The following is a 13,102-nucleotide window of genomic DNA, read 5'->3' as shown; positions in this document are numbered from 1 at the left end:
TAAGTCAAGAGGCATGGAACAGACTGACATAACTCAAGGGGAGAGGGGATAATGAGAAAAGATAAACTAAAGAACTTATATACTTATATGCATAGCCCATGGACTCAGAAAATAGTGTGGTGAAGGCCTGGGGGTAGGTGGGGACTGGGCAGAGGAGGGCATAAGGGGGAAGGGAAATGGAGGACATCTGTAATACTGTCAATAATAAAATATATATATTTAAAAACAATTTTTTTTCAAGTAATAAAAAGAAAAACAAAATGTTTTACCTTAGGCTACCTGAGCCCAACAAACCCTTCTGATATGATTAATACACAAATCAGCCCAGCTGGCATGGCTCAGTGGTTGTGCATTGACCTATAACCAGGAGGTTGCGGTTAGGTTCCCAATTAGGACACATGCACAGGTTGTGGGCTCGATCCCCAGAGTGGGCATGCAGGAAGCAGCAGATCAATGATTTTCTCTCATCATTGATGTTTCTAGCTCTCTCCTTTCCTCTTTGAAATCAATAAAAATATATATTTTAAAAATACACAAATCACTAAAAGTATGCTGATATTTATATGATATATTGATTTTATATATACATACATTGAGAGTTATATTGATATATTGATGAAAATACAAAATAGTAATGACCTCTATTGTAAAACAATGTGGTAGATTTCTGTAATAAATCTAAATGTGGCACAATCTAAAGAAGTGGTACTATAAAAATACATATAAAGAATTGGTTTTGTTGATTTGAAATTCAGTGGAATACATGAAATAACTACTTACTCTTGGCAACAGAATTCTGAAGACCAGGAGATGACAGTGTCATTTGTTTGTGTGATCCAGAAGTATCCTGTTCTAGCTTTTCAGTAGATATAGACCGTTTCTTGACTGAGAAAAGATAGAATTTTTACTGTACTCATATTTTTAAAAAGCATCATTAGCTGAAACAGAATGAGTTTGTGATATAGTTCTATGGAGCCTAAACAGGCATTAATTAAGCATACAATGTGAGTCATTCCTTAAAAGCTATGTAATTTAACTTATGTTTTACGAAATTGTGTAGAGTTATGTCACATGTAGGATAATTTACAGTATGTTAATAGTAAACAGGGCAGGACTAGTTTATTTTACAGCATGGATGGAACTGGAGAGCATTATGCTAAGTGAAATAAGCCAGTCAGAGAAAGATAAATATCACATGATCTCACTCATTTTTGGAATATAATGAACAACATAAACTGATGAACAAAAACAGATCCAGAGACAGAGAAACATCGATCAGACCATCAAACCTCAGAGGGAAGGTAGGGGAGGGTGGAATTAAGGGGAAGAGGTCAACCAAAGGACTTGTATGCATGCATATAAGCCTAACCAATGGACACAGGCACCAGGAGGGTGAGGGCATGATTGGGGGTTGGGGGGATAAAGACACATATGTAATATCTTAATCAATAATGAAAAAAAAATTTTAAAAACTATGCATTGGAAAGTGTCAAGCTTATTTATTGTTAATCATTTTATACTAATTGCAAGTTTAACTGGGTAAGATTTTGGATATACTGGATAAAATAAAGTTATAAAAGTTGCACCTATTTCTTTTGCAATCTCACAACACAGGTGAAATACTGTGCATGTCAAAACGTACATGGGGCATTTTCATTTAACATACAAAACTCAAAACCTTGTGGTAAATGCAACCTATATTAATAGACAATATTTAAATATGAGCATGAATGAACTTAAATTTTAATTGTTGTATTAATTACCCGTTTTACTTTCAGAGTTCACTGTCGTAGAGCCTTCCCATGACCATCTTTTTTGACGTTGTTCAATACGATTGCTCCGCTCCAATGTACGAGAGACAACAGCTTTGAATTTCTCCTGTTTAAAATAAATGCAATAGTATGGTAGTTTCCAGAGGGAAGGAGGTGGAGGGCAGTAAAGGGTAAAGGGAGCCAAATACATGGTAACAGATTAATAGTTTGGGTGCTGACACACAATGCAATATACAGATCATGTATCATAGGAATGTACACTTGAAACCTACATGACCCTATTAACCAATGTCACTCCAATAAATTTAATAAAACATTTTTAAATTAAATAAATGCCAAATTAATTATTAAATGGCAACAATTTTTACATATTCTTTTTAGTGGTTAGTATAATTTTGATTTGTGGGTTATAAAACAATACCATCATCAAATTTTTCTATCAGGAAAATTTTTTTTATATCAGATAAAAGTTAAAAATAGAGACATGTCTTGCCTGTCTGGTGTGGCTCAGTGGATGAGTGTTGACCCATGAACTAAGAGGTCACTGGATCAATTCTTGGTCAGGGCACATGCCCGGGTTGTGGGATCCATCTCCAGTAGGGGGCGGGCAGGAGGCAGCCAATCTATGTTTCTATCCCTCTCTCCCTTCCTTTCTCTCTCTCAAATCAATTAAAAAGAAACTTTTAAAAATAGAGACATGTCTCAGGTATCAATCAATATCAGTGCTTCTACTGAATAATTAGGTTTTAATCTTATAAATCTGAATTGAAGAACTGTGCTTCTCTCTGCTTATATCATTAGGAAATTTAGAACTAAAATTTGTAGCCTATTTCTACCAACTATACAAAGACTGAGGGTCCAATTTTGTGTTTACTAATCATACATTATGTTCTATTATTTTCCCCTCTGCTTGAGGGAGTCAAGCACCCATCACCTGGTTGGGGCATGTATTATTTTAAATATACCCATTTATAACATTTCAAATTCTGGTGTTAACTAATCCAGTTTTAAAAAAGATAATATGATGTGGCCTTCCCATACTAACAGTTAGCAGCTGTGCATCACTGCAGATTGCCCAGGACCAAACCGGACAGAGTCGGACCTGCATTACCACCATTTGTCCACCATCCAGAACTGAAATGTCAGTGCTGACATGTACACATAAGGAACTGTTGGACATTGAAATTGGGTCTCAAAAGAACTGTTGGCCCAGAAAAAAAACTCACTACACACTGATTCATTTGCCTGTCACCATAACCATTATTGCTTGTCTCATTTTCGGTTCTTATAAGTGTATTTCTAATAGCACATGATCTCACTCATCTAGGGGAAATAATGAACAACATAGACTGATGAACAAGAACAGACCCAGAAACAAGGAGGCATGGATCAGACTGTCGGGCCTCAGGGGGAGGGTCGGGAAGGGTGGGGGTAAAGGGGGAGACCAACCAAAGGACTTGCGTGAAGGCATATGAGCCTAACCAGCGGTTAAGGACAACAGGGGGGTGGGGGCATGTGTGGGGAGGGGTGTGGGATGGGAATGGGGGGACGAGGACAAATATGTGATACCTTCATCAATAAAGAAATAAAAAAATAAAAAATAAAAAATAAAAAAAATAAAAAAATAAAAAAGATAATAAATGTGTTTGTCTTGAGCTCAACTTCAATTTAAACTTCTCAGGATTACAGCTACACAAATGTCAATGTCACAGGTTAGCAAAACAACTCCATTGCCAGAAATGAGATGGTTTTCTTTACTCAGATATTTTTCAACCCTGTGCTGTAATATACCAGGGGCTATTCTCAGGTGAAAAAAAAATCAACTTCAGGACCAGGTTTTCTATTTTTCCCTGACAACCACTGTTTCTTAGCAACACCATCCTTACAATGTCCCCACCGTTTCTGAGGGCAAAGAGGGTAAACATAACAGGAAAATGGAGAATCATCCGTATCCTCTGAGAGTAGCAATCACAATTCTTGAAATAAAATGTATTTTAAAAATGCATCTACAGGCAGTATTTTAAAATTATATTTCTACCAGAAAATTGTCCTAAATTACTTGGAAACCCAGACAGTATAATATAGACCAAAAGCAGAAATAAATGTTGTATTAGTTGAACATTACTGATTTCTAAGAATTCTATCCTGCTATTTCCAAATGCATTGATTTCCAAATGAACCTGTGCTCTCAGGTTCCTTCCTGCATCTGTGGCTCAGATATATCTCCCATTACCCCTCCTCAGCACCACAGAGTTTGGGTTTTTCCCCTGATCTACCAGCAGCCTACTTATAGTGTCCCATGTCCCTGCTCTACTCCCCTACATCAGCTCTCTGGTGTTCTTTTTGCTTTGTCTCGTCTTTCTGTCTCTTTTCCTGCCATGTTTCTGGCTCCCTTTCTGTCTACAGTTTCATTTTGCTGCATTTTCTTCTCTTGTGTTATTTCTCTGATTCCTCTTTCTCTAAGATGTTATTTTTTTTCTCAGTCCCCTGAGACTGCCTCTCTCCTCCAGGGTCCCTCCCCAACTCTGCAGTTTTCTGTTTTACTTTATTTGGTTCTATGTCTCTACTTAGTTCATATTCATTCTCATTCATTGTCTCTCTCTCCTTTCTATTTAACAGAGATAAGTAAATTAAGGAGATGCCTCACAGAGAAAAAGGAAGTGACAGAAATTCTAAACAAGAGTCCATCAAATACTGGAATGTAAAAAAAAAAAAACACAAAAAAAAAACAGCATAAGAAACCACATAAAAAGGCCCAGAAAGACAGAGAAAGTGATAGTGGATCATGGGTGGGGAAGAAATTGCACACAAGGACAGTCCTAGAATAAGAAAGATCCACAGATGGAGGTAGGGGCTGGGAGTGAGGCACGTGCAAGAGCAACTGTGTGCACAAGGAAGGAGGAAAAGTGAGCACCAGAAAAAGACACAGAGAAGAAGGCTCATGGGGAAGAAATGGAACCAAAGAAAAAAGAAAAAGAAATGTAAACATTAGAGCAACAGAAAAAGAGAGGAATATAAAAATACACATACTGAGAGAACAACAGGCAGAAAGTGCAAAGATGAGGAGAGAAAAAGAAACTAAAACAAAGAAAAGTGAGGCACTCCAGACAAAGAACCAGAAGACAGATTAAGACTTAGTTGAGGACACTTCAGAATCACTGGAATAAAGAAAAAAGAGTATGCCAGCAAGAAAAAGAATGGTGTCACAGAGAATTTGCTGGATTCAGAAGAGTCAATTTACTCAGACTAAAGTAGTGGAATGACCTACAGGAGAAAAATTTGGTGTCAGAGAGAATCATACAGAATGAGACAGGGAGCCAGATGTCCATGTGTAAGTAATAAAAGACAAACTGAGTAAAGAGGGACAGAAGGGAAAAAGAGAGGGCATCACAAAGGCAGTGACTCATGCCAAAGACACTAACAAAGAGTCCAGAAAGGAAAATAGAGCAGTGGGCCACAAAACAACAGACAGAAAGATGGGAATGTGACAAATGAACTACAGGGAGAGGGAGAAGGAGAGGGACACAGAGAGAGTGTGTACACATAAGAGGGAGTCAGGTGAATGCATAAGAGTAGATTTGGCTGGGACTCAGTCATGCAATTAGAGTTGTAGTTGTAAGAAGTAAGCCCAACAGATGGGGCCTTGTCAGGGAGGGCCATACTGTGGGTCTGTGCATATCAGGAACTGGGCCAACATTGAAAACTTTCTGGTAGGAGAGAGAGCCTCTCAGAGTAAACCCCAGGCCACAGGCACCCCGTGTGTCATGTTCTGAAGGTGGACAGGGTTCTTCTCCTGGATCTGCAAGGCTCCTCTTTACCTAGGCCAGTGGGTCTCAATTCCCGGGTCTGATTGGGACAGGGGCAAGAGTCTCTAATATTGATGGGAAGAAATGAAGACATAGGATTGGTTCCCTTCCCACAGGTTGAACCAGTAAAGGCAGAGACAGGCTTTAAAAAAAAAGTATTCCAGCCCTAACCGGTTTGGCTCAGTGGATAGAGCGTCAGCCTGCGGACTCAAGGGTCCCAGGTTTGATTCCGGGCAAGGGCATGTTCCTTGGTTGCAGGCACATACCCAGTGGGGAGTGTGCAGGAAGCAGCTGATCAATGTTTCTAACTCTCTATCCCTCTCCCTTCCTCTCTGTAAAAAATCAATAAAATATATTATAAAAAAACAGGTATTCCACCCAGTCAGTGTAGCTCAGTGGTCGAGCACTGACCTATGAACCAGGAGGTTGCAGTTAGATTGCTGCCCAGGTTGCCAGCTTGATCCCTAGTGGGGGGGCGTGCAGGAGACAGGTGATCAATGATTCTCTCTCATCACTGACGTTTGTATCTCTATCTCTCTCTCCCTCTCCCTTACTCTCTTAAATCAATAAAAATTATTTTTTCAAAAAAGTATTCCAGACCCAGGTAACACAGTATATCATCTGATTAACAGGCTAGAAAAAGATGTACCCTTTCTTCCTGTAATTTTTGTTTTCTTTTTTCTTCAGCGGATATTCTTCGCTGTTCATCTTTCTGTTTTTGTTCTCGCAGCTTTCGTTGTTTTTCTTCCATCTGTTTTTCATACTGGATCTTGGACTTTCTTTCTTTTTCAAGTAGTTGTATTTCTTTTGTAGCTGAAATATTCCAAATACAAGGTATAAGATCCAGAAAATATTAGCTTTCCACATAACACACCAAGGAGAAAGTTAATATATCTCATTCTCTTCCTTAAAAATAACAACATGATGGGGGACGAGGACAAATATGTAATACCTCAATCAATAAAGAAATTAAAATAAAAAAATAACAACATGCACTAATAAACATTTATTGTATAAGTGTGGCCACCAAACAAAAATTCCAAAGAACTAAATTAGCTTAGATGACTCTCATCCTGTCTAAACCCAAATTCCAAATTAAAGAAATGTAGTTTCATACATTTGACGTTTCTGCTGATTTGAGCTAAAGTTAAGCATTAAAACAATAATTTTTAAAAAACACATGGCCAGAATGGATTTTTTTCCATTCAACTAGGGAACTTCTTTTAAAAGCCTCATCTATACAGGCCATATTAAGCATGCCAATCATGGCCTTTGTCACATACTACATTTTGATGTTTTCCTATATTCAATTTTCCCTAGTTTAAGCATGGAGAGCATCTAGCAGTTTAAAATAGTCTCTGGCTTAGAGCTAGGAAGAAATAGTTCCTTATCAAAATAGTGGTAATTGATATTCTATTTGAATAAAGTTGGGCAATAATATTGTTAGTGGATTTGTAAGACCAGAGGAGAAAAATACACAGTTGAAAAAACATTTTTCCAAGGTGTAAAAAGATTACGCTTTTAGATCTCAATTGATCCACAGTAACACTTGAGAAGCATAGCAATCAGTGAAAGATTCTGTTAGGATTCTTAGCAATTTCATTTTCATGTTTAGTATTATTTTACTGAAATCCCATTCTGCTGTTTCTAAAAATGTTTAAGAGCTATTCATACCTTAGTTTTCAGAAAATTAAAGCTAACAGAAATTACTACTTCAAAAATTAAACCAGTTAAATTTTTTTCATGGGCCTTCTTTATCTGATTTACTACAAACATTTAACCCAATATAATACATACTATAAAAAGTAAGATCTATCATATAATCAGACTAGGAAAAGTAAGTAAAAACCAATTTGGAAATATATAACCTTCATATAAAATTTATTCATTGGATTTTTTTAAAAGTCTAAAATATACCATCTTGTTGTCTTCTTCTTTCTTCTCTGCGCTCCTTGGCTAGTTTTTGTTTTATATCATTTTTAAGTACAGATCCATCTATCACTAAAAAAAAAAAAGAATATAGTTAAGACTTTAATAGGACATCAAATTTTAATGATATGACACGTGACATCTTCCAAAGCATTCTAGGAATTATACCTGGTTTAAATGCTGATCTTGTATTTGAGGATTGGGGTGGAAGGGAGCTAAATCCACTCTGATTGCGTCTTTCTTGAGCCATGGCATGAGCGGCAGCAACTAAAATACAGGGAAATAAAGAAAAGGAATCACATATTAAGATTACAAACAGCTAATACAGGGGGCTGCAAAGCACAGCCAATTGTGTCTTTGATGATGAAATATAGCATTATCTTCCATAAGGGGAAGTCATGGCGGGTTAATCTAAGTCAACAACAAAGACATACTGAGTTCATGATGTTCAACAATAATTTCACAAAAAATTTAAAAAGTGTGTGCTGTGGATGTGACAGCATAACTGTGACATAAAGAGAGTTGTTAGTGGAAGTAGCAGGACAAGTTTGTGGATGAATAGTAGCTAGTGATTAATAGCTTTCAAAATGCATCAGACAAGACATTCTGCCAAGAACTAGAAAAACTGAGCTGGCAAGGAATTGGAAAAAATGTTTCGCCATAACCTGGGACTTTAGAAAGCATTTGGAGTTTATGGATATTAATTTGGAAGCAAAAGTGTCAACAGTGATATCCTCAGAGATCGGCCCAATATTAAGGATTACATTTATAAATGACCTAGATCAGGGGCTTTTTACACTGGCTGCAGCCACCTAAACTGCTTTAACATAATTAGCAATGCCTGCCCCTCCCAGCCTCCACTCTCTGGGGGGTAGGACCCAGGCCTTTACAGTTGCAAAAAGCTCTATTCTGATGCATAGTGATGGTGGTGAACCACTCAAGGAATTTCCAGTGATGGTATTATTCTAGGTAGAAAAATGTCAAGCAAATAAATGTAAATTATACAATACAAATTTACATATGTCTTGTGTAAACAGGTAGAAAATTGAGAAATAAACTTCAATAAGAGGTATGGGGGTGGGTGGAAAAGGTGAAGAGGAATATAGTCAATAACAGTGTGATAAGTTTATAGGGTGACACATGATTACTAGAGTTAGTGTGGTGATCCCATTGTAAAGGTATGTAAATATCAAATCACTACATTGTACACCTGAAACTAATATAATATTGCATACCAACTATTTTTAATTTAAAAAATAAATAAAACTTCAATAGGAGTATAAGGGGAGCACAATTTGAGGGAAAGTAAGAAAAACTACAATTCTAGTGTGATACTCATATAATTTATTATAAAGGATTTCCTGAAACCTTTAATTCCATATATGGCTGTTTCTAAAATGCCCACAATACTGGGCATCTTCAGGAAGGATCTGTAGAACAACAATGAAAATTATTTTCTACCTTTGAATGAAAGCATAAGAAATATACTGCATACAACTCTCATTCCTATATATCAAGGAAAATATAACAGCTGAAGATGGGCAATGAAAATAATTAAGGGAACAGAGGTGCTGTCCTTGTACTCATAGAATGAACGGACTCTGAGATGTTAGTTGCCCCTGAAGAAAGATATCTGGGAGTCATTTTACAGAGTAACCTTGAAAAGTGACATCATAATGACTGCCATAGGGATCACCATTTCAAAAGGGAAAAAGGATTTTTTTACCCCTGAGACCTAACAGCTCAGATAAAACATGACCTAGCTAAATTTGAAAATTAGACTCTTCTCACCTTCCTTCATAATTCAACTACTGGCAATTTTGTAGACCACAATTACCCTTTGAATTTGAGTACTAGTGTATTAAAAAAAATTCTTAAATACAGTCTAAAAATTAATCCCTCTATATACCCCCTCCAACTCCCAACATTTCTATGTGTGCACTGAGAAAACAAGTAGTTTTTGCATATTCGGTTTTCTTAAATGTCCCAAGGAAAGTCCATATTTTGTACATTTTAAGAGAAATTGTCCTTTTGGTCAGCTAAATTGTGCCAAAATATGGACTTTCCTTGGGACTTCTAAGAAAACTGAATGTGCAAAAACTACTTGTTTTCTCTGTGCACACATAGAAATGTTGGGAGTTGGAGGGAGTTATACAGGGATTAATTAAACAGAAGTAACCTTAGAATTAGCTATGGTGGGAATAATGAACCAAATCATATAAAGGTTAATGTGGTAATATAACATCAAATATGATGTTTAGATCTTTATATCCAAATTCCTACTGGCAATAAATATATTCACCAAAAGGCAAATAAAGGATTAACCTTTTTTAAAAAAAGAAAGCACTATTATGCTGGGGCTAAGACAGGACTACATTTAAAGAAAAAGTGTAAAAGACATTACAAGAAGAAAACCAATCTCCTTCGGGGAAAACTTACAATCAATCATGCTATCTAGCCCAATATAAGCCTCAGAATTAAATGAGAAAAAAATAGGTGCCACTAGGATGCTTAAGTTAAAGAATGCTTACACTTATTAGGTTTTTAAAAGATGTCCATTGAGATTCTGAAGCCCCCTTTGGACATAAAACATTTTAGCTCATTACTGACTTCATGTAGAAAATTTCTGCTTCTCTCTGGCCCTCTTCCTCAACACATACATATACACACACAATCACACGATCTGTGTCACTAGAGTTCTGCTCCATTAGGGCAAACTAAATGCAAGAAAGAACACAACATGACTGGTAAAGATGGTCATCTTCCTAAGACTGCACACAAGCACAATCAACCCCAAATGCTAAATCCCAAGAGATGTCAATGATATGCATCCCCATACTTATTCAGCAATTCTATATTGTCTGCCACAGAGGTTGCTCTTGAATCCCTCTCAGAATTCAACATAAAATCTGTAGCCCTGCTTGCCTATGACCTTTCCTCCCCATGATCCTTTCTTCTGTACTCATCAGAAATATTAGATCACAAAAACTACTATTTTTATTAGGTAGGAAAGGGCATAGATTGCAAAAAATGATTGAACAGGGTTTTTATTGTTATAAAAGGGATATGGTTGTGGCAGAGAACCATACTATGAAACTAACTGGTACAGATTAATAGACTTAGTGCTAGTCACTGTTATTTGGACAACAGAATAAAAAGAAGCAACTGCTACAAAGTGCCAAAATATTTCATTGACTCTGTCCCCATCAGGAAATGCTGAGACCAGGAAGGCAGTTCTGGTTTAGCATGTGATGCTTTCAAATTTCTAACATAAAATGGGCAGCAAGGATGTTGGTCAACTAAGGTTCTGTGTTAAGCCTGTTTTGCATGGCTTTTGTAAGTTTTTCGTTTGAAATACTGTCAATTCAAACAACCGTCCTATACGAGATTTTCAAATACTTTTCAAAGTTCAATATACAAATGTTTTGGGGGATTATCCGGAATGCTGGTTAATTTAAATCAATGGTATAAAGCAATGTCAGAGAGTTTTAGGTGTCCTTAAGCAATAAAACAAATGTGAATTTATTGCAAACTCTCTAGAGACGGAAAAGAGTTTTCTCCCGATGGAAAGTGTATTTGCTTCTGACACATTCTTTGGGGAGATCATTCAAAGCGTTCTGAAGTAACATAAATCTAAATTAATTTTTCAGTTGCAAATGGAAAAAAAAACCCTCCCTATGGATTTCAGTAAAAAACCAATAAGATAGTTTTATTCAAGCTCATACAGTAGGAAACCAGCCTGAGAACTGGCGAAAAGCAACCTGCTACACTCAAGAAATACTATCTCCCTCAGGTAGTGAAACAGTCTCGTGGGCTAAGAAATGTGCAACCAAATTTTGCAAAATTAACGATTTTGAGGAGAAAAAACTTTTTGGCATTGGGATAAGTTTAGGAGAAGTACTCAATCAGTTCAGGGGTCTGCAAGATGTCCCAGGAAAGGTGACATCTTGGCGGAGTCCTGTGAATCAGGAGGTAGAGAGAGCCAAGTTTCACCCCAACTTAGGCTCCCTCTCCATCCGACCTTGACCAGGAGGGTGCCTGAGGTAAGCTTTTGGAGAGGCTTGGATTGCGACCGTGGGAAAGAATCCGAGCGCGAGCGCCCTGGGCAGAAGGAAAACTCCAACCACTGATGCCTGGAAGGGCTGCGCCCGGCCGCGGAGGCGGTCCCGGCGCACAGGGTCCTTCGGTCGCTCGCGCATCCTCAGCAGCCCAGCGTTCGTTCCGTTCCGCCGGTTGCTGGGGCGCACGCCTCCCCCCCACCCCCCACCCCCCCACCCCCCCCCACCAACAGGCGGGGCTCAGGAACGTCCGCGGAGTCCGGGTTTCCAGGCCACCCCCCGCCCCGCAGCGCCCATTACTTCCGTCGCGCCCCGCTCCCTGGGTTCGGCCGTCGGCGGCGCAGTTTCCCCATCCGTCCCTGTCCCATCACAACTCCCCGTCCCGTTCCAGAGGACTCCTGCGGGGATAAGGACGGGACCGGACAGCGAGAGGCGACTCCAGGGTAAAGTTTTCTGGCACTCACCGCTCAGCTCCAACGGTCTCCGGGCCGCGGGAACCCCGCCTCCCGCGCAGCCCGAGCCCCCGCACCCTCCCCCCGCCCCAGGAAGCCGCCGCCGCCCGCTCACCCATACGTTCCCGCATCCCCCTCAAGGATGTTCCGCCGCCACTGGCGGCGCGTTCCGCCATCTTCCAGCAATTGATCCCTGAGCCTCTACTGTCGCTGTCGCCACAGTGCGCAGGCTCCCGGCGCGGCCACCGCTCAGGTCGGGATTCCGCCGCCAGAAGGCGTGGCGGGGCGGCTCCGCCCCCGCCCCGCCCGCCTGGGACCCCCTAAGTGGGCAGCGCTGCTTTCCACCCCCCACGTGGTGACCTGCTTTGCCGAGACCACCTAGTCTAACGAAACCCTCCAGTGTGTTCTGAGCTCTCCCACCCCCATTGTGGGGGCCAGCCAGTCAGCAAGCGGCTTGGCCATCCAACATTCCTTTTCCCCTTTCGTCACTTCTACCTGGCAATGCAGTTAATATTCCTTCCTTCCTTCCTTCATTCGTTCACTTAGGGAGCTTGTACTGATTATCTCCCGGATGCGCTTGTATCACGAGTTTGCTAGTCTTTGGAACACTACACAAAGAAAGGCCCAATTTGGAGGAAGAGGCTCAGGGAGAGGTTGGAAGGGAAACAGGTTTCTATGGGGTGCTAGGGGGCCGATCATGAGCAGAGACGTTCTTAAATTGTTGCAAAATGAATTATGACACTGTTAGATCTCAAAGTTGTGACTACAGGGTGCTTATGGGTCTTTTAAGTGAAGGAGAGTACTCACTGGCATTAATCCAGTTATTGGAGGAGGCCCTTGGAGTTTGCAGAATGTTTTTCCCACCCACAAGGAAAAACTTCCTTGGCTGGATGTGCCTTTGAAAATACGTCACTTTCATGGGTGGGTGCTGCCTGTGCAAAGTGGAGTCACCCCCTTTATTAGTATGATGTGGCACATGGTTTTAAGGAGCAGTTTATCGAAAGGGCAGGAGACTCCCAAATGGGGCAGGAGAGCACTTGTGAGATAAACACTTATGAGCCCACTGTGTCTCAAAATTACATAGG

The 13,102-nt window shown here is 39.7% G+C and overlaps 1 protein-coding gene across 6 annotated transcripts in view; it reads right to left on the bottom strand.

Moving 5' to 3' along the window:
- The window catches only part of MAP7D3 (MAP7 domain containing 3), a 35,485-nt gene extending 23,217 nt beyond the window's left edge, over nt 1-12,268 (bottom strand). For 5 of the 6 annotated variants that reach the window (XM_079765885.1, XM_079765886.1, XM_079765887.1 and 2 more), the window contains exons 1-6: nt 12,133-12,268; nt 7,676-7,774; nt 7,496-7,579; nt 6,228-6,391; nt 1,764-1,878; nt 781-885 (exon numbers count right to left, since the gene is read on the bottom strand). In XM_079765885.1, the coding sequence (XP_079622011.1) occupies nt 781-885; nt 1,764-1,878; nt 6,228-6,391; nt 7,496-7,579; nt 7,676-7,774; nt 12,133-12,193 (628 nt within the window). In that variant the 5' untranslated portion in view covers nt 12,194-12,268. Of the gene's footprint in view, nt 1-780; nt 886-1,763; nt 1,879-6,227; nt 6,392-7,495; nt 7,580-7,675; nt 7,775-12,029; nt 12,055-12,132 lie in introns of those variants that run through there. The other variant, XM_079765889.1, reaches the window with a different exon arrangement.
- Between the last annotated feature and the right edge of the window lie 834 nt (nt 12,269-13,102).

Source organism: Cnephaeus nilssonii (assembly GCF_951640355.1).
Source record: "Cnephaeus nilssonii genome assembly, chromosome: X".
NCBI lineage: Eukaryota > Metazoa > Chordata > Mammalia > Chiroptera > Vespertilionidae > Cnephaeus > Cnephaeus nilssonii.
This window is presented reverse-complemented; position numbering and strand designations above follow the sequence as displayed.